The sequence below is a fragment of the Aythya marila genome (assembly GCF_965140915.1).
Source record: "Aythya marila genome assembly, chromosome: 10".
NCBI classification, from domain to species: Eukaryota; Metazoa; Chordata; class Aves; order Anseriformes; family Anatidae; genus Aythya; species Aythya marila.
In genome coordinates, this window is record NC_139051.1 from 9,928,221 (window position 1) to 9,950,178 (window position 21,958).

The window sequence follows — 21,958 nt, forward strand, 5'->3', positions numbered from 1 at the left end:
TCAGCTGAATTCGTCCGATTTCCCCCTTGTGAAATCCTCCCGCTGCCTGAAATCCCCATGAAGGACAGAGGCGGGCCGGCAGCTTCCCCGGGGGCCGTCCCCGCCCCGGGCGTGAGGGGCCGTGAGGGACCGTGAGGGGTCGCCGGCCTTGAGGGGCCGTGAGGAGCCGTGAGCGGTCTTGAGGGACCGTGAGGGGTCGTGGGGAGCCGAGAGGAGCCGTGAGGAGCCGTGAAGGGTCCTGGGGAGCCGTGAGGGGTCGCCCTCCTGCCGCCCCCGTCCCTCTCAGTCGCCTCCTCTCCAGCTGCAGCCTCGCCGGCCGGTCGCTCTGAGCCGGGATTTCCAGCTCCACCGCCTTCATTTTCCTATCGAAACGACCGGAGAGCCCCCCTCAAGACGTTTCTTTCTAAAGGATCGCAGCGGCTTCGGGTGCCTGCAAACTGGAGCGGCCAGGACGGTTTCTTTCTTTTTCTTCCTTTGGTTCCCGGGCCGGGGGGCGCTGGATGATTTCCTAGGCGACAGCAGGCATGCTGTGTGGGCTGAAAAAGGACTTGCAGTCAGACTTTGGTGAGTGAACCCACATATATATATGTTATTTGCTTTTCCTCCTCTTCCAACAGTTTACTTTTGTTTGCTCTGGTTTCCTTTTACCACCTTAAATATCGCTAACAATTCCACGCGCTCCTTTCGGCAGGGTGTGTGTGTGCGCGTTACCAATCCAAAGCTTTGCATACAAGCTGGGAATAAATTGCTTGAATTTTGAAAACCTGTCCCTGCTTCTCCGGAAAGGATTTTTGTCCTGAGAGCCCCCTCCAGGCCACCCACCCTGGGGCTGGGAGCTGGCAGCCCCCACGGGTCTGTTCTCAGGGCAGCGCTGCGGAGCCCGTGCAGCTGCCTTTATTTTTTCTTTACCAAAAGCTAAAGGTGGCTCGCCTGATCTAGGAGATGAGCGTGTGAGCAAGCTGAGCATCCAGCAGTGATGAGAGGAGGGCTACTGGGGGGGAGAGGGCTGAGGGGCTCTGCTGACATGGCTGGATCACTGCCGGCACCCCTACCTCCAGTCATGTACTGCTGTGCTATCAGGTGTTGCAGCGTTTGCCAGAAATCTGCCATTGCAACAAGACGCTAACCCCTGTCTTAGAAACCTGGAGTGAGTTACTGTACTACAGTGGAGTGTCAGAAATCTCTTTCATCTCTGTGCAGGAGTGGGTATGTAAGTGTAGAAAGGCACCTCTGCAGAGGGCACAGCCACCACAGCCTGGCCCCAGGCTCTCCAGATGGACGGGCTCGGTATTTCCAGCTGGGTGCAGTGTTCCAGTACTTTGTTGCATGCTGTAGCTCAGCTTGTTGCAGCTAAATGTACTGCATGGAGCATGCTCTTCTGCTCTGATGCAAGCGTTTCCCTTCTGCAAGCAAAGATACTGGAGCTGGAAGTACAGTGGCATTTTATAATCATTTTACATTGCCTGAAGCAGTGTAGGGCTGACTTTGTACTCTCCTTGGTGTACAAATACTAGATGCCCTGAAGCATGAACCTAACTTCAGAATTTTTTTTCCCTAAATCTGAGAAGTCAACCAGGTGCAAAGCAGCTTAACCTGGCTGTGTTGCCTAATTCCATGGGTGTTGACTAGATGCAGTGTCCACTCACCAAAGCGGCATGGCAATGAGTTGTCTGGGGGCTGGGGCTTGTTTCAAAGCTGCCTGAGACCTGGCGATGAGCCCCAGTAGGCAGCAGAAGTCCAGGCACGTGATTTAACGGGGCAGGAATGCAGCCGTTTCGTGGAAGGATCAAAAAACAGCTTGGCAGGAGCTCCTATTACTCTTGGGGCTGAGCCATAAAATGGGCCCCAAGCTCAGAGGTGGCTGGCACCGACTGCACTGGAGGAATCCCCTGGACGCCTCCAGCCATGGAGTGGAATCTTTTGTCCAGTTCCTTGTCACCAGAGCCGTCTGGTGCTTCATTCATGCAAGTCCCAGTGGTCGCTGTGTTGCTGCAAATTGTGATGTTGTCTGGGTGGTGGATGATGGAGTGAGAAATATTCTTGCGCTCAGCCCCAAACCTTTGTTGTAGGACCTTGTGTCAATTTTGTGTGTAGTTCTGCCACCAATAAGGAGATGGTGTGGTCACTGAGCTGGTGGGGAAGCCTTCTTCAGAGCCTTGCAGCTTGAGCTGGTGGCACTCCTGAGGACTAAGCCCATGCTTTCAGCAGCCAGTAGGTGCTGGTTCCCTCAGCATCCCGCAGATGAGGCCGTCCTTTGCACCTGCCACAGAGCAAAGAGGGATGGAGGGCAGGGTGCCCACCTTGTCTGGTGTCTGCCCTTCCTCCTTTTCTATGTCATTTCAGTGCCCAGAGAAAAGCTTTGAGGGGGACTGATTGCAATGCATTGGGGTTGATTTTGCTGAGGCTTAATGGGCTCTCTTGGTCACTCAGCTGGGTTCTCAAGGTTGTGGTGTTTTTTTTTTTTCCCCTGGCTTTTCCATGATACTCCTCATCTAGAAATCATCTGAGATGGAAGCAATAAAGTGAGCTGGTTTCCTATCACTTAGGTTAGGATTTGAAGTGTGATGGGCAAGATCAGAAACTGGATGGATTTTTTGACAGAGGCATCCAGGAGTTCAGGAGTGCTTCCAGACTTGGGCCCACCATTATTGGGGTTCTTATTTCTTAGCTCTCCACCAGCCATTCTCAAGCATTCTCTGGTGGGACGTTTTCATAACACAGATCTTTTGTCTGTCTCTCAGAGGGGAAGAGTCAGAAAATGCAAGGGGTCGTGGAAAGGTGGGGTGAATTTTCTGGTTAGAGTAAGCTCGTGTGTGGCTCTGCAATAGCGTGTTTCCAACAGAGATGTGGCAATGAAATCCTTCTTGCAATCACTTCCCCGAAGTGCTTTATGGCTTTTCTGAAGTCCGGGAAGATGCTCTGTGTTTTGCTCTAGTAAACTTCATGTTCAATGAGTCCTTGCTGCAGGATCACTGCAGGAGTGGGCAGAGTGACAGAGCTCACTGAGTCTCTTCCTGCTGCTGCTGCAGGTGACCAGCTGAGGATCCCAGCACAAACCAGCCCACGTTAAATGCTCAACTGACTGCAGCACAGGCAATTTCAGAACACCTCCCCTCCCCCCCTTTTTTTAAATTTTAAAACCCAGTTTGTATAGAAGGCAAAAGAAAGGAAGTCAGCAGATCAGTATGTTCTTCTGTGCTTTTCCCTTCAGTGTATTTTTTTTTCCTTCTGTTCGAAGCTGTGCTTTTAGTGTAATTGAGATGGAAGCAGAGCAGTGAGAGTTTCCCATGCCTTCTTCTTGAGCTTCATTCTTTATTTACAGGGTGGGAATGGCCAGGAAAAATGCCTTGTTAATAGGTCTTTGCCTCCTTCTGCCTGCTGATTTTCAGGGAATCAGCTCCCCTGTTCAGTGCTGTGCTTTCTCTGCAATAGCCCCAGATCTTCCCAACTTCCCAAATAGGCAGGGGGAGAAACAGAGAAACAATATCTGAAAGGGACAGAGAACTGATGTGAGGCACTAGAATAAGACAGGAGGTAATCTTTATCTATAAACCTTCGAGGAGGGAAGATTTTATCTTTCTTATTAAAGAATTTATCGCAATAGTGCTATTTAATAAAACTCCTGCTCATCAAGCTGCTTACATCCCCTGTCAGCTTTGCCTCAGTGGCAGCAAAATTAAAGATTACGAGAAAAGGAAGCTGGTGTGCACGTACCAAGACAGACGTCCTGGGGTCTGGAGCTGAATCGCAGTGATCTTAATTTCCTTGAGCCAAAACTGGACAGAAGGTTTGAAAAGTCACTGAGTTTGTCTGGGCCCTTCTGCACTGAACTATTATGTAGCCATACCTACGTTATCATCCATCCACCTTGTGTGTGAGTGAATCCATGCTGGAAACAATCTGACAGCTCCAATTCTTTCACTAGACTTAAATACTAAGGAAAGGCTTTCTGCATTTCTGCAATTTTCTTTTCTGCCTTATCTGCAGTTTTGGTGCTGCTGCTTCTTCTCCTAACACAGGTGACAGATTGCTCCTTCCCTCTGTGCATCACTCTTCTCAAAGCTCCCTCCTTGCTTCTCCTTAGGGTAGACAACTCCTTCCTCCCCAGCTCTCAGAGGCTGTGGTCTTCTCCATGTCAGACCCCACTGCCCTGCCTCAGTCTGAAGGAACTCCAGCTGGACCATGTCTGTCTTGAACAGTGGTACCCAAATCTTGGTACTTCATTCAGGCTGAGGCTTTTTATCAGTGCTGGGTGAAATGAAAGGATTTTACAGAGCTTGCAGGCTATGCCCATCTCTGTGTACCACCTGGGTCCATTTTTTTCTTGTCTGTGGCATGGCAGTGTGGAATTTTCTTTCATTTGTGATCCACAGTATCTGAGGAGTCCACCTGCAGAACTGTCACTCAGATGTTTTCCCCCATCCTTTGTTCATTTGCTTATTCCTGCCCAGTTCTGGTAACTTGTGTGCACCTCTGCTGATTTGTATGTTTGTTTTCTCAAACATTTATGAATCATTCTGGTTTCAAATTTTGTTTTCCAGCCTAATTCCAGTCCCTCATAGCTGGTGCCTGTCAATGAACTTACTAGGAGCTATCTCTCAGCAGTCAGCCAAGTTTTTTTTATGAATATCTGGAGCCTTACCAGAGTGGGGGTGCGCCCCCACAGACCTTCACTCAATACATCCGTCCCTTCTGATTGTGCACAACTGATGAATTTTCTCAGTGTGTGGTTCCCCAATCAGTTTTGCATACACTTCATAATCATCTGTATCCTGCTTCCCAAACATGCCTATAAAAATAGCACATGAAATGGTGTCAGGAGCGTTTCTGAACTTGAGATAGAACAACTTGCCTTTTCTGTCTACCCAGAAATGCTGCTCTGCCACAGAAAGAAGTTGCGTGGGCTTCTTGTTGACTTATCTGTGGTAGCTCCGGGTTTGCAGTTAGTCCTCCCCGTTCTCTTTTAGCAGCTCGCACATCAATGGGCAATTCCAGGAACTGAGGATAAGGAGATGGATTTGTCATTCTCTTGCCCTTACACTGATATTACTTCTGTTTAGTTTTGTTTGAGTTCAACATTGCATTTTGCTCTTACACAGTCCTGTGATACCTTACCCATCCTCCACAGAGGCTTAAGAATATCTGCTGATGGCTTTAGGACTCGGTGGCCAGCTCTCTCAAGTCTTTTTTTTTTTTTTTAAACTATATTAAATGTAAATGAACTGATCTATGCAGTGAAAAGGGGGTTCTTGCTCTTTTCTAGAGATGGGCCATTCCACCAAATTGCTTTTTGTGGAAGACAGTAGGCAAAAGTGATGTCCTAAAACTTCTCCTGACCTGTAGAAATGAGTTATCTATTTTTTTCTTTCAGTTCCCTCCCTTCTGTGTACGGAGGTCACAGAGGTTTCACTCTTAAAAGATTGTGCTCAGGCACAGCTCATTAGCACACACTTGTAGGCAGAAGGATGTTTTTAATGCAAAAGCCGGACAGATCTAATAAAAATGTCAGCCCTTGGTGTCAGCTGAGCAACTGCTCTTGAGCTTTTCTCTCCAGCCCTGACTTGGAGTCCACGCTTAGCTCCCTGCCAGCCTGCTGAAGGAGGTCTCATTGCAGCTGGAGGAGGTGTGCTCCGGCTTCGAGTGACCCGTGGTAAGGGACCGACCCCCTGTGCTGCGTTATGTCTGCCTTTGGGTTTTCTGGCCAGGTTCGTTACTCTTTATGATGTTTGTTACGCTTATTTAATCCGTGTATGTCAAGGATATCCACAGTGTTGAAGTGTTCGTATGTGTCAGGGCATGGAGGATTCGATTTCTTTTGAAAATGGACTGTTAAAATTCCTATTTGCTCGTGGATGCCAGTGTCTACTGCTGGTGATACGATTTGCTTCCTGAAGTAGGTGATGTGCAGTTTTACGTGGAGGATCAGAAGGCGGCACCAGGCAGGTGGGAGGGAAAGGTGCCTGTGTTTCACGTCTAACCTTGGGTTGGTGTCGCAAACAAAAGGAACAAAGAAGTAATAACAACCAGGAAGAGGTGCTGCTGCAGAACCGGAAAGTAGAGCACAAATAAATATTTAGCGATGTTCATCAATTGGCGATTGAGTGCCAGCAGGCATAAGAACATTTAAGGCTCTTTCCAGCTGTCAGTTTGGATACTGCATAATTTTTAGCGTGTGAGTAATCCCATCAGGGTGTGCATGGTCTTAAGCCTCGCTGGGACAGGAGCCCCGGGTCATTGTGTGGCTGTCTGCTCGCGGTGGCAGGGTGCTGCTTCGAGACAGGCGTGCTTACGTGGGAGTCGGGAAATGCTGCTGCTGTGACAGCCCGACTGCCAGCCTGCTTCTGAGGGCTTTTTGATAGTATTATTATTCTGTTCGTAACAAGAGAAATTACTAACCGAGCTTGATGTTCTCAGCTGTCACATTTATTAATCTGTGGATTTTCAAATCAGTCTGGTAACTTCAGAGACATGCAGGAGCACACAGGATGTTACATGATTTTCTCTCCTTCCATTCCCAACAATCGCCGTCTCCAATTCTTTATTTCAATGAAATAATTTTTTTTCTTTGGCCATGTGTTTTTGTTCAAGGATCTGATAATTACATGCTTGAGGATGATGGCTTTTCAAAAGCATCTTTCCCAGCAATTTTCAACTGGAGATGCAGATAAAAATATCTCCCCAGTTTTTTTATCAGAAATGTTTTCAGTAATGTGCAATTATGAGCTCTGCCTTCATTCAATTCATCCTGGAAGAATTTGCTTCACAGGGAAATTCGTTTCCTAGCTGCTGGAGTTGCCAGCACCGTTTGGCAGCTGCAGGTCTTTGTGGGGAGGAGGGAAAAAAAGCCCAGAAATTAAAATTACTGTGAAGTAAATTGGTCCCAACACCTGGAAGCCATGAAAGGATGGAATATCTTATTTTTTTTTTGTTAGATCATTGTTAAACTGCTCCGCAGAGCAGTCCCAAAACGGCCTTGTAAGTTGTTTAGCATAGCCGGGGTACGAGGAGATGAGCCCACTTAGTCATCCTCTGACTGATCTGCTCCTTACTGTGCAAGTTCAGGAAATCACGTCAGAGAGGTGGAAGGAGCTGTGGGTTTTGTCCCAGCTACTCTCCAGCTTCCAATCTTGGTATGTAATGATTGCTCTCTTGGTATAGCCCAACGAAGCTATAAGCTAAGAGCTGGTGATGCTGGGGAGAGCAGAGGTGGCGTGCAAAAAGAACCTGAGTGCTTTTGTGCTGGCAGACAGGAACGGGTGCCACTAAGAGTGAGATCTGGCTCCATGCTGCCCTGGTGTATGGATGCAAATGGGATTTCGTGCATCAGCCTGCCTCATTGCACCCTCCTCCTTCCCAAAGGAGGGATGTGGGTCCCTGATCCTGCATCTGCTGCTGTTTTGGGGGTCGTGCTGTGGCGTTCCCAGCGCCTGAGCAGTCCCAGTCCCAGTCCTGCTCCCCCTCCCATGCCCTCTCGATGCCCTGTGAGCCGACAGCTCCAGCAGGCACCATCCCCTGCCCTGCAGGACCTCTCGCTATGGCGAGGTGTGATGGCACAGCTGTCCCAGCAATAAATCTGCTCCACCACTGGGTCTCAGTGGAGATCTCCTCTGTTCCTGCTGTCCCTGCAGTGCCTGATCTGTTCGGGGTAACATCCGCAGTGGGTGGTTCAGCCCGAAATCTGAGGGACGTGGCCAGCTCCTGCCCTGGTGATTTATAGGGGGTAATGTCTGTGGAACGCACTGCTGTTTGGGTGGGAGTAAACTCTTGGCATAAGAAGCATGTACACATTTTGCAAGATTATTTTTTTTAATAATGTAATGCATTTCCCGTATAACCTGCTGTGTAAACAGATCGTGTTCCTTCCTGCCATGAAACGCTGCGCTGTGCTGCTCGTGTATCTCAACCCTGCAGCCCAGGGGGCAGGGGGGCTCGGGGCAGATTCCCTGCAGGTCCAGCCTCTGCTGACTACCCCACAGCACCCAGCAAAGCCAAGCAGAGGGACAAAGCATGTGTATGGGGGTAGCAATGGACGAGGTGGTGGTCCTGGGGCAGAGCCACAGGGATATGCCTGAAATCCAGGCATCCAGGAATCCAGGTGGGGAGTTGCTGAGGTATGTGTAGATCTGGACCGAGGTCACCTGTAGGCCTTGCACCTGGGGAGTTAAAATTAAAGTGAAGGTGGAAGGGCTCTGAGCCAGGAGGCACATCTGGGTTTGCTTCAAACCCAGGTTTCGCCCCATGGTCTGTTGCTTCCTCGCCTGCCCTCGCTGTGCCGCACGTGGCTCTTTTCTTCTGTGTTTCCCCACTCCTCAGGGCTGCTGCAGGGTGGAGGTGAATGTCGGCCAGCTCCAGGTCTGGGTAGCTGCTGGAGAGGCTGGCAAAGAGACATAAAATGAGGGAAAGAAGCTTTATTATGAACAATAACAACTTCAAAAAAAGAAATCAGAGCAGCCCCCCTTACTCCTTGTGCTTCAATACCCCCGACCTCCTGTCCACCCTGGCTTGGCAGGGGGACGAGTGCTCGCCCTGCAGAGGCTGGAGAACCAAGCACTTCTCAGGCCGTGGATACAGTGAGCTGCAAAGCTCTGCTGGCTTCCTCTGCCGTCTGAGTCCCTTTATCATTCAGCAGCCAGCTCGAGCAGTACCATGAGCTATAATAGGCAATTAGCTCCTAGCAGATTTATGTGCCACTGCATTTTATAAGCAAACAATCGCGTGTGTTTAATCATTAAATGGAGCTGCTGTGCCTAATGTTCACGGAGCCCCGTCTTTTGTCTCCCTGCACACCCACTCAGCCCTCTCACACCGTTTTTACACCCGTACAGACCTGCTGGCACTGATCCACCTGCAGGGCATGAATACTTCTGGGCAGCTGCCTTTGGTTGCAGCAGGCGGTGGCAGGAGGTAAGCACTTGGCAATATCTGCTCCTGGAGACATCCAGGCCCCATCTGGAGGTCAGCACAGAGGGAAGGGGAGACGCCTGACCCCGCGGTGAGGGGCTGTGCTGGCTTCCAGTGATGGGTGGTGATTTATGCAGCTTGCCCAGGCTTCCCTGGGGTTAGGAAAGTAGTTGGGCTTTGTACTTGTAGTTAATTTTAGGAATACCTGAGCACGCTGCTCTTCCACACATCTATTACACACTCGACAGAACCTGCTGGTTTTAATTTTTATTAGCACAAGTGGATTGTTGAATCAAAATTAAGTGCATATTTGGGAAGCATAATGTGAAGCATTACACTTAATGGGCTGTGCTCCTGACATGAGTCTCCTCTCTCCTCGATACTCTGCGGTTTTCAGTTACACCTACGTTTTCCCTGATCTCCTTGCCACTTCCTACCCTCCGTGAGCTGCACAACTCCCAGCTGTGCCTTTTCAGAGACGTCTTACTGACATCTTCTCGGATCTGTGCTCCTCCAGCCCCTTTGGCTGGGGCAGTTTGGGATTTTAAACATCCAAAAAACCCAAAGGGAAAATTAATGCGCAGGACTGTGTGGCTCAGATTCTGCGAAGAGCAGGATTTCAGCGTGAAAATCCCGAGGCTGTCCCCGTTTGCTCAGAATGGTGCTCACGAGAGTATCTCTTGTGAGCCTTTCAGAGGGTGGCGGAGCCCGGCTTGCAGCAATGTGTTCTGATTTCCAGCAGGATTTTCCATGCCTTTTGGGAATTTCTGTGCTGGCTGTAGTTGAGTCTATGTCCTCCCCCTGCTTTGTGCTACCCGTACGATGTGAAGCAACTGGAAAGCAGACAACCATTTGGATGAAGGCAGCTATAAAACAGCTGGAGTGCATTAATAACTCCTCTGGAGCGGGGTCTTGTCCATTTTTCATACTAAGCAGATGCTCGCTTTCGTCGCGGTGGTGCTGTGCTGCTCTCTGGACATCCGCCTGTTTGGAGGATGGGAAGTGAGCCAGGGCAAGGCAGGGGGAGCAAGAAGAGGGGTAAAAGCAGGAGCAGGGCTTGCTGGATGCAAGATTTAATGGGCTCTTCAGGTAAATTTTTAACAGCTGGGTTGATGGGGTCAGACCACACCATTTCCAACATCAAATATCTTTGAGCTTTGAAATTTCCTTATTTCATCTTGTTGTCCTGCTAAATCTGATAGTCTCTGGCTCTTTGATTTCTCGCTTTCTCCTTCCCTCCTTTCATTTTAAGCAAGGCTCTTCCTTAAACTTCCTTTAGTCTTTTAACTGTAAGCTTCTTCCATCTCTTGCACAGCTCCTGTGAAGCCTCCTGACTCAGCTGAAGATAAAAGCAGCCCAGGCATGCACATGGGCCACTGCATAATGGATGGTTTGTGTGTCAGGGTCTGAAATCTACATATGTTTAGATCAGTCCTGAAGTGGGAACATCTGTATATGTTCATATATAACGGCTCTCACCACATGAATGAATAATCCAACTCCGACGACTTGCTATTTACCTTTTCTGAAACATTGCTACTCGGCTAAACACTGAGGGGAGAATCACATTTACGGGACTTAAGTCTTAGTAAGGTTTAGCAGAGCTTTAGGGATAAGCTGGAAACGAGTCTGAAATGAGTCTGCCGGAAATCTTTCCTTTCAAACAGTTAACACTGCCTGCTGCTGCTGCTTACTTCTTGACTCCCACTGGTTTTTAAACACTTTGCATCAGAATGCTGTGCAAATACAGGATGAAGCACCTGATTTGCAGCCTACTGCATTGCGTGCCTTCTCTTAGGATGCAATCTGCCAGCGGTCCTGGCTGTCTTTGGGGTCCTCAGAAAGAACCAGGGTTGTCCTGGTTCACCAGACCGTTCTGATTTTTCACTGCTGCTTTTGAAGCCATAGCCTTGCTGAGGTAGTGAGATCAGGGCAGTAGCAAATAAGGTTATGGGCAGCTTTGATACCTGCTTCTCATAGTTTATTTGACTTTTTCATGCTAGTGCCGATGGCATCCTTTAGGTCTTAAATAAATCTGTTTTCTCAGTTCACCCCTAGACCCCTTGCACAAGCTTTTATTAAATGTTGCTGCATTGAAGTGCATCTCTTCTGTTGCCTCATTTGCCTGTTTGTTTTTTCTGATGTTCTGATGTTCTGTTTTTGCTTTATTTTGTTTTCTTGGGATTTGCACAAATTTTCTACTTGCTGTTGTCCCTGAGATTGATTCAAACCTGCAGCAGTCTCCACCACCTCTTGACCTGGCACAGCAAGTCTCTTAGATCTGGTTCTTCGTTTCATCTCCTGGTCCTTTCCTTGCACAAGTGCAGGTTTGTAGCTGGGGGCAGCCTGGACAGGGGCAGGGTGACCTTCCTCACAGCCGGCACGAGGGGCTATCCTTGCACACCCCTTGTTAAATCTTGCTGGTGCATGGGCTGCTGATGTCCAACTGATGTTGCTCCTGGAGATTAGCACAGAAGGAGCTTTTTCCCTAGTAAGAAGGGGTTTTCCTCTTTCAAAGCTCATGCTGTCTCTTTCCTTCTTCTCTGTGTATCTGTTGGGGAGGGGTATTGTGGTTTTCCTCTCAGAGCAGAGAAAGGTAGCACAGGGAACCTGGGCACTCACTGATTTTTGGCTCTGCTGGAGAAACACTGACGTATCCTCCTTCTTCAGGTGGGGGTGGGATCTCAAGATCCGAGCTGGCCAGAATCACGGATAAGAGCTGTGGATGAAAATGACCTTTTACTGAACTGTGTTTTCTCTTTTCAGCTAGCCTCAGCCCAAATGGCCATCTTCTATTTTCTTTTTTTTTTTTTTTAAGACCAGATTGTTCTCAGCCCAAATGAGCCATTCACAGCCCAGTCTCACCCCTGCATTGTACAGGTCAAAGAGCTTAGGCTAGTTACTGTGAATCATGCTCCAAATCCCTTGTCACAGGGGTGCCGAATGATTTTTAGATAGATGCCCATCCGTCATAAGGCGCTCAGTAACACAATGTCCAGGAGGTTAATTTTTTTCATGGGGTGCAAAGGGAGGACACACACACACATTCCCTCATCTAGGCTGAATTTCTACAGCTTTCTTTCCCAATTTTTGGCTCTCCTGTCTCTCCATTAAGGAGTTATGTGCTCTTACCCCATGAGTGGGCACAGAGGTCAGACTCCTTTTCCCTCTTCTCTTCAGTGCAGCATTACTTTGTGGTCCTGAAGCTCCCTCCCGCCCTTCCTGGGAGACTTTGGGGCCAGAAAGATGTGGGAGACAGGAGCTAGAAACAGTTTTCTTTCCACCAGGAAGTTAACCTCATGATTCAACTGGTCTTTGATGAGACCTTGGAGGATGGAAGACAACAGGTACCGCTTTTAATGCAGAGATCACAGGGACCAAAACAGAGCTTGGCAAAGCAAAACAGGTCAAAGAATTTCTTATCGCCATCACTGCAGCAAGTTGATCTCCATTTCAAAAGGTAGAAGTCCTGACTCCCCCGTCCTGCCCTCCCCACGCTGCTGACTTGTGCCATGCTCTCACACCCTGGCCATGACACGAGGGTGCTGCGTGCTCAGCGCTGCTGGTGGCACCCGGATCCTGCCTCCCCATCTCCTCCCTGCACCTCCCAGCGTGCACACCCAGCGTTAGGTAAGCCAGATCTGGCCTAGCCAGGTTTTAGGGTTGGTTGGTTTGGTTTTCTTCCTAAAGAGTAAATATTTGTTGCTCAGAAAACAGAACATTTTGCCCTATGGACATTTATAAGTTTTAACTATTGATGTCTTTAAAATAAAAGCTTACCTGCCTGCGTGTGCCTTTAGACAAACGTTCCCAGCTGGGAGGCAGCTCAGTGCCAAACCCTATGCAGTGAAAGCAGCTGTGTGATGTTTTTCATTAAAACAAAGCCTGGTTCTGCTTTTTGACGAACTCCAGGGCTTTTAAACAAGCAGGTAGTAGTGGCCGCTAGGTTTAGATGGCACCAATTATTTGAGTGCTATGGTCTAATAAACTGACAGTATTTAATTCCATCTGCTTGAAAAGCCACAATAGAGCTGTCTTTTTTTATTTGATTTCTCTCCACAGTCATTTAGTAGGGTATTTGTTGCTCGAAAGAAGGGAACTCCCCAGGGTTTGGATTCAGCCGGCTGCGTTTCTTATCCATCTCCATATTCAAGAAGAAGTTTGGAAGCTTGCTTGGAGTTAATAGGGAGAATTGTATTCCCTTGCCAGCTAGGATTTACTGCTGCCTGCTGCCTGGATTAATAAACCCAGTTGTGTCTAGAGAGGCATTCTTCCTTGGGAACGGCTTCAGCCTTTATTGGTCATTTCTCACCCTATTACAATTGCTCACTTGGATAACTTTCACAAAAGATCAGTCTGAAAATGTACCTTATTCCTCTTTAATTTTTTACTTTGGAAAGGTAGTTTCTTCAGATAACACAATCAGGAGATCAGCAATATTTCATCTTCCTAGCTTATTGTTGGGCTCTCCCCAGTACAGTCTATACTGCTTAACAAAAGAAATTGCAAAATTGACTGGAAAATGTAACTTTAATAACATCATTTCAGGCAGTAGAACCATTGAGAAATAATAATCTCATCGAGTTGGTTTCTGCACTATTCTTATCCCTCTTGCACAAAATTATTGCACATACTGAGTGCGCACATGTGGATGGGACCTGCAAGGGGTGAGGAGGTGCGTAGTTTCCCCTGCCAGCACCTTATTCATAAACATAAAGGGATGAAGCTGCCTATAATTTACCTGGGAGGGTGAGAGGGATTTTGGGAAGTCTCTCTCTCCCTTTCTCTATTTCAGTTCTTGTACGTTAGAAATGCAAATCTTGCTGGGGAGTGCTTAAGAAAATGGAAGTGAAGAGGCTCACTGGGTGAAAAGAGACCTTTTTCGAAAGGGACCTTTTTCGTATGGACTTTTTCTAGGATGTTTTGGAAGAGATGGATGAAGGTGAAGATGTTTTGGGTTCGTATGGGGAAAGCTGTTTGTGCTAAGGACCCAGCCCATGCAGTCCTTCAAGGAGCTGTTAGTGAACCTGAATAATGCACGGAGCGTATCCTCACCAGGATGGGGGAAGAGTTGTCCTTGATATTTTTAAATTAGAGAAAGAAAAGAAACCCCAGCCTACGGCAGAACAATAATATAATCTCTGCGAGCAGAAGAACAAATGAACCCTAATTTTCAGCAGTTCTGCATCCAATATCCCTTATTCTTATCCTTACCACATAAAAGAAGGTGGGTGGTGAGGCTGGTCTAGAGCTATTTGCGCAGCAGCTCTCTTTGCTTTGCTTTTTTGGGACTTTCCTACTCTACACAGTTGTAATGAAAGTTACTGAACTATAATCCCCATTCAGACGGCTCTCCCTCCCTCCCTACCAGGTTGAAGGATATTGGCCACTGGCTTCCAAAGGTGCAAAAGGACAGTAGATGGATGGAGGGACAGACAGCCTGCAAAGTTAATTTTCATAGAATATCAAGTAAAAAAAAGAAAAAGGATATGTGTTTAACAAAATTTTTTGAGTCACTTTTTCAAGTATTTTCCTTTTTCTTTCAGTATAGCTCGAGTGGAAATTACCAGCTGCTTCCAGGTCCTCTACTGCACCCTCCTTCCGATACACTGATTCGACCAAGTTGCTCTGTGATGGCTTCCAAAGCCTAACGGGTGGCAGACAGTGCACTGTGCAATGTCTCTGCTGTATGAAAACAAGGCTGTAATGGCAGGTTGGCTGCAGGTTCTTAAATCACATCTTTCCCATTTCTCCCCTTTTTATGCTTTTTTATGGAATGCCGTGTATTTAAAGAAAGCAGGAGGAGTACTTCGTCTTGGTGTTGCCAGCTGGGTCCAGCATTTGTTCTTATCAGATGGGGCTCGGATCAGCCCTTGGGAAGTATCTGATACCCTGTGAAAGTTGAGTTAAATTTTTCCAAAGCCTGGCTTCACTGCAGACCCAACTGAAACGGGCTTTGTGCACACACACACACACACACACAAATTAGATCTCCTGATTTATTAAATGTTAAAATTCTGTTCTCACTTCCTTATGGGACACAGGAGGCTTCATCCATCAGGGTTAGGAACATGCTGAGGGCTTGCAAGGGGGAAGAAGCACGCCCTGATATCTCCTGGAAGCCAACCTGCTTGGTAACAGAGGCATGTTGTGGCCCATAGCCTGGTCTCATAACGGCTACTGCTATGCAAATAATTATCGACATCACTTCTGCTTGGAAATGGTTGCTTGAAACAAATTGTTCCTTTAAAAGTAATTTAGGTTTCTTATTAAAAAGAAAAAAAAAAAAAAAAAGAGGAACAAAGCACGGAGTTTGTTGAACAATAGGCTATTGTATCTTTTACAGATCCGTTTCCTGAGAATAAAGCAGCAGGTGGTTATGAAATTATACGTGCCTTAGAAGGGCTGGTAGATAAATGAATGCAGCCTTCAGAAGAAAAGAAGGGGAGACGCAGAGGGCGTGGGGAGATGGAATTCGTGCTGTGTGTATCAGGGAGGGGGAATTCAGACTTACGGCTTCCTCCTGGAATAACCTCAGAGTTTGGACAGCTTCTCCTGGCTCTGATGCCAGGAGCAAAGGCTGCACAAGCAGGAGGAGGAGATGCCACAGCAGCCTCTGCTTGCAGGAATGCTCCCACCCCGGGGAAGGGAGCAAAGCGTCACTGCAGTGGGGCTGGCACAGGTACCGGTAGCCTTTTGGTGACACTCTTGGAACATTTTCTTTTTCTTCACCAGAATGGCTGGGTAAACGGGAGGAAGGTCAGTTGTCTTATTTGGGGCAAGGACTTAGTTCCAGCAAGCACAGGTATTGTATATGGTGCGACCGTCCTCTTTGGCTGTGCTCTCGGATAATTTGTGGTAAGAAAAGTCAAAGAGGAAACGTTTCCCCGAGCCCTCGTTTGTCTTCTGCATAACTCACGAATGCGTGCCGTAAGGGGCTTTATTGCCACTGAAGGGAAAATTACGAGGCAATTCTCAGCACCAGGCAGCCCCTGCCACGTGTGCCACAGGTGCGGCGGTGCGTAGATTTATGAAATTAGGGAGGGGCAGCTCCCAAAATAGCTCCGCTTATTTCAGTCTGAGCTCACCGAGCAGGGGACACTTCTTGGATAATCTGCCTGGTGCAGAGAAGGGAAGAAGCATTTCAAACCCCCACCTGGGGCTGAGCTGCGTTGCAGATGCTCTGTGATGGAGGTGGAGATGAGATCTGTGACGGGCACTGGGTTTTTCAGCTGCTGTACTCCCAAATCCTGGAGAATAAAGGGGAAGAAAATAGCGTGTCTTTTAAAAGGTTGCGTTTATTTATTATTTGTCTTTTGGAAGCAGTCAGCACTACAGTCATTGTCATCAAAATAAATTTGTGCTGCGGAATCCCAAAGCTTTAGTGACTTCTCTCTTGTTTTTAAGCACATTGCAGGAGCATGAGCTGCCTTGCCTAAGGATTGAGAATATTTGTTGCTGGATGCTTGGGCTGGTTTTATCTAGGGCAGAAGCATGAACTCTAGTTCAACTCTTGCAGTATTCTATGAAACGCAGTCTGGAGATCCCTAGCAGGTTTGGTTTTTCTTTTTATTTTCTTTTTTTTTTCTAACATTTGCTTGGGTTCTGTTTACATGAACTCATGTAAGACTTTTCCAAGGGCCTAAGGAGTTTTGGACTTAATTGAGCAGAAGAAAATCCCAGTCACCCTCCAAGGAGGATGGGATCTGTTGTGGAATCAGACTCCTGGCTGAAGCAGAGGCATGGTGGGAGCTCTTGGGCTGCCTTGGACACTATAATTAACTACCTTTGTGCAACCTATTTGTAACAGCATTGAAAATGGGCTTTTTATTTTCAAGACCTTGCCTCTTTGTGCCTGCTTTCCTCTTGTGGTAAGTGCTAAGCATGTGGGAGATGGGCAGCCACCGCCGTGCTGCTCTCACACAGACCTAGCGCAGCCATCCCCACCCGCACGGTGATGCTGAAAGAACCCAACGTCCCCTGAGAGGGAGCTTTGGTTGCATAGAGCCTTAAAACCAAACCCAAAGGTGCCTAAAGGTACGGATAGACGATTCTAATTATTTTTCAAGCCCATGTCTGCATCTTCAGGCACTCAGCTAACTTAAAAACCCCGTGCCTTGGAGAGCAGCAGCCAGGAGGCTGCAGCTGGAGGTGTCACCAGCTACCTGACCCCCTCTCACACACCCCTCACTGCTCCTTATCTGTCTGCAGCTGAATTCCTCCTCTGACTTGCAGAAATAACTCCTCAAAATGGATCAAATCCCACTTAGTTTTGGTCATTTGGGTTCCTGCTTCCAGCCCTGGGCTTTTATTCTAGCAAAAAATACTGGCTTGCGTCAGCATGAATAGCACTTGGTTCTGAACGCTGTTTTAGTGTTCATTTCTCTAAACAAGGAGTGCAATTACCTTATGGTGAAATAACTGTCTCCAACTGTCTTTTTTCCATTAAACAAATGGGAAGTTTTACCTCTTGGTCTTCCCACAAGATTAATGCACTTTCTCTGCGGGAACTGTCTTCATACGATCGAGGAATCCGAACAAGTGGCAGACAGGAAGCCTAATTGTCCCAGAGCCTTGTTTAGCCGGTGACGATATTCATTAAGAAGTGATCTGTGTTAATAACACAGACTAATAACTCTTCTAAATGAAAAACCCTTCCTTTTTCCCCCCACAGGCAGGGATAATGAACTCCTAAATCAGTGCTCTTTCCGAGGAAGCTTATTTTTTTGCAGAGGTTGGCTTAAGATGTGTCTGATGACAGAGGATCCTGGTGCCTGCGCTCACGTCTCACTGGGAATTCAACTAGGGAAAGCTGCAACTTCAGCAAAAGCCAGGGGATGTTTCTCCTTCTCTTCTTCACCTGTCAAGTTTGTTTTTGAGGGAACGAGGTGGGATTATCTCCTCATTTTTTTTTTGGCACTGTATGAGATATGTTCCAACTCCACAACACTTGCTGCAGGGAAGGAAATCTCAGGGCTGTGTGTGTAGGGCCAGGGGCAAGGAGCTCTCCTCTCCCTGCTGGTAGGAGGTCACTGAAATGACAAAAAAAGAACTTAGGGGAACTTTCCCGTATTGACACAGACCCTTATGGGATCAGTGCATGGAAAGTGTTGTGCACTCAGTTTTATTGAGAGTCTTATGTACCTGGTGAGCTTTTCTTGCAGGTGTAGGGCTGGCACCAACACCGCTGCTTGAAAACACTCATTACAGAATATTTTCTTTGGAAAAAACTTGGCCTGCGTGGTGGGAGAGAAAAAGCTTGAAAAATGTACCTCTAATGGCTCCAGCATGGATTGCTTAAAAAAAAAAAAAAAAAAAAAAAAAAAAAAAAAAGAATCTGCACAGGCTTAAAAAAAATACATTATTTTCTGATTTTAGGGATTGGAGAGATTCATGAATTTTCAGTGCTTTGGTTGGCGCTGCCTTTGGGCCGGCTGAGCGGAGAGGCTGCTGCCTTCCCTCCAAGGCGGTTCTGTGCTAGGCAGGGGAAATGACAGGGAGAGAGCAAAAGGAGCTGGAATTCCTTCTTTTAAAACCCAAAGTAATCCCCCCCAAAGTGTCCCCGTTAATACCAGCTTGAGTGGCAGAGCAGGAAATGGGCTGAAAATGAACAAAGAGCCGCGCGGCGGGGATGCTAATGCGAGCAAATGCCAATTCGCACTTCGGCAGGTGGCATGTGGCAGCTTCCTCTCCTCTTCAAACATTTTAGCCAGATAATGAGTGAAAAAAAACCACAAATATTTTTAGCATAATCAACTGGATTTGGAAGGGAGAAGCGATAAGGGAAGGGGAGCCGTGGTGCTAATTATCCGCCAGCCCAGCCGGCGGCTGAGGACGCGGGGGGCTCGGTGCAAATTGCCGGCAGCGTGGGTCCCAGCTCTGGGCTGTCAGCGGGAACGGGTGGCTCATGGGCGAGCTGCTGGCTTGCTGAAGTGGCAGCCACGTCTGCCTGCCTGTGCCTGGGCCGAGAGGGAGGCAGCAAAACGGGGTTTCGTATCGATAGGGATTGGGGTTGAGATGGGGAAGCGAAGCGCAGAGGAGCGCTGGTGGCTGTCTGGTCCAGGGCGGTGTGTTTATGCGAAGCAGATGGTTGACTGCTTCCCTCTGCCAACAGATTATGCAGCTGGCTCTGAACCATCTTGCGTGGCTCCCCGGGAGCGCTGGGTTCCCATCATCCTCGGAGCATTGCTGCCTCAGGTGTGCTACCCAGGGCAGCACTCTTGCATGGAAAGCGAGGGTCCCAGGGAATTTTACAGGTGCCTTTTGCAGACCCAGCTCCGGTGCTGAAAAAGCAGCCTCGTGCTGGGTGTTCCGAGCTGCTGTTTTGAGGTTCCTCCTCCAACATGCTCCTGCACTTGGGAGAGGGGTGAAGGGAGGTGATGGCTGCTGGGCTGAGCGGAGTGTGCAGGCAGCAGTGGGATCGGCGTCCTGCTGCTCCTCTGGGGGATGCCTGCTGTGTACTCCCAAAGCATCCCGCTTTTCTGACTCTGCAGTTGTGCAAGGCATGGGGTGACAGCAAGGGTAAGGCAGGACATTAGGAAAACCTGCTGGAGAGAGAAATTAAAATGAACATGGCCAACACAGGTAGAGAGTAAAAGCTCTGAATCTTTATTGTTATTGAACATCTACAGAAGAGGAGATGGCAGGTGGCTTCGCTTTATTTTAAAAACTCGCATGCTGGAGCCAAGCTGCCATGAGTAAATTAAACTTTCCAGAGTCATTAAGCCCAGATTAACCTTGTCCCTGACTTCCACATCACCCAAAAGGCCATTGCCGTTACAATGCAAATTTAATTTTCAGGCTTTCTGCTCCTAGAGCTGATGCCAGGCTGCACCAGCACCCATCTGAAGTCAGTGCCTTGACTTGGCTCTTGCTGTTACAGCCAAGCCATAGCTGTTGGTTTCGCTGTCAGCACTGTGTCATGCTGAGAGATCTCCACGGTCAGGACAGTGTTTTCTCCTCCTTTTGAAAGGCAGAGCCTTGTTCTCCCCTCGTTTTGCAGAGGTCCTGGCTGCTTGGGTACCACGGTTGTGTTTGTTGGACTTGGCACTGCTTGGTGATGGTTTAGTGCCAAGTGCTGATTCTTGCTTTATTAAAAATCTTCAGTTTAATGCTGGTGGAAAAGCCTTCAAACTGACACGGGAGAAAAATCTAAGGTCTGAACATCCATGTTATCCCCCTATGGGCTGCTCAACTTGGGTTGAAAAACTGAAGGGTGCTTATTTTTCAGCTGAAGTTTTTTGTGCTTAGAAATACGGGTTTGGGTCAGCCAGAATGTTTCACTGAGTTTTGTCAACTTGTGAAGTTCCTTCGGCTGGGGCATCAAGAATTAAAATACATGTGTGTGTTTTTTGCCTTTTTGGAAACTACCTTACATGGAAATTTGTTTCATTTCACTTCTTAAAAATGCTCAAACCCTTGAGTAAACTCCAGCTCTTGGCGTTTCAGTGTAACCCACATGCTTCAGTTTACGCCATCATTTGTCTGTTTGTGGGGACAGAGGGCTGTTCTGTTTGGTCTGTGTACAGACCAAGGAACAGAAGTTGTTATTCCCCTTGTACACAGCGAGACAAAAACTCCTCAGTAACTGAAATAGGAGTTACTGGAGGGCTGTGGACAGGAGCATGTGGCTGGGTTTTTTGGTAATCTGTATTTAAACTGCCACGGACAATTTGTAAACCTGCACAGCTACTGGAGGATTGGGAAGGGCAATCCAGGAATGTGGGCACTGAGAACGGGAATTATCTGATACTGTGTAGTTACTGGAAATTATTGCTTGACGAAGTCCCAGCTTTTTAGGAAATGCCAGAAAAACTGACGTTTTAGATATATACCAATTAAATGTGGAGAGGCATGCTCCCCTCTCTGCAAATAACCTCTCTGCAAGATAGGTGTCTTCCAACAGGAGAATACAGAGATATTGAAATATTTTACATTTAAATTTCAAATCATGCCACACTGCATTTGCAGTGTATAACGCTATTTTCTGCTTCTTCTGCCTTTTTTTTTTTTTTTTAAGTCACTTAAGAGAAGGTGCTCTCTGTACTGTACAGAGGCTGGAACAGCAGCAGGAAAATGTGACTTTGAAATAATGGGATCTATAAGAATAGGCAATTTCGTTCAAGTGTAGTGATTTAGAGCCCTGTTAGTGTCCAGATGTATAACTCCATTTCCAGAGACCATAAGTTTCTTCACAAGCATAATGACAGGCTTAAAACTTGTGAGACTAATGCCACGGCTCTCCCTGTCCTCAGCTGTTCCACATAATTACAGGAGCAAGGAAATTTCGTTCTCTCCTAACGGATTAGCTCCCAGAGGAATAAATCAGATAATGTTATTGCACCACTGCTGCCTCGTTTCTTTGCCTCCCTCTCTAAAAGGCTGGAGAGCCCCCGTGACGCAGCGAGAAGCCAGGGCTGGCAGTGATTTTTCTCCTCCACAGTCTGTGATGAGGTCCTGATCCTACTTCCAGTGTCAACAAGGACGAACGTTTTGCAGTGCTGTGGTTTTGCTGTTGTCTGTTGCTTTTGACACTAATTTCAGCTTCTGTGTTTGCTCTGCCCCCAGATGATGGCCCTTACTCGAAGGGGAGCAAGGACTCCGGTGGGATGGACGCAGCCCTGGTCTCCAGGAGGCAAAGCATCCCAGGTAAAGGAGGGGACCGACCCTTCCAACACTTCGGGGCATGCATTACGCTTTACCTGGCTTTACCCCAAAAGAGTAACCCCCCTTTTTTGGTGTATCTAACAGCAAGGCTTTTGCTGGAGGGCAGAAACGGATGGCAGTAGCCAGTGCAGTGAGTGGTACGGGCCTGGTGCAACTGTGGTCCACTGAGGAGCTGTTAATGGTGGTCACAGTGAGCTGGGGAAGGATCAGTTCCTGCCCTCAGCTGACACCTGCAAAGAGGAAAATAATGGCAAAGGAGAGAGGGAGGAAGTGCTGCCACATCAGGCTTGCAGGGCAAGGGGAGGCTGGCAGCTCGTCTCCTTCCTAATAAAGCTCAGGGCTTGATTTTGTCTTCTGACCATTAATGACTCAGGTTTGGTTTTGCATGTTG

At 47.8% G+C, this 21,958-nt stretch overlaps 1 protein-coding gene across 2 annotated transcripts in view; it reads left to right on the forward strand.

Annotated features, from left to right (window-relative positions):
- Positions 1–275: 275 nt before the first annotated feature.
- GRIP2 (glutamate receptor interacting protein 2) overlaps positions 276–21,958 on the forward strand; it is a 77,819-nt gene continuing 56,136 nt past the window's right edge. For both annotated transcript variants that reach the window (XM_082768241.1, XM_082768242.1), the window contains exons 1-2: positions 276–564; positions 21,469–21,549. In XM_082768241.1, coding sequence (XP_082624367.1) covers positions 525–564; positions 21,469–21,549 — 121 coding nt within the window. In that variant the 5' untranslated portion in view covers positions 276–524. The remainder of the gene's footprint in view (positions 565–21,468; positions 21,550–21,958) is intronic.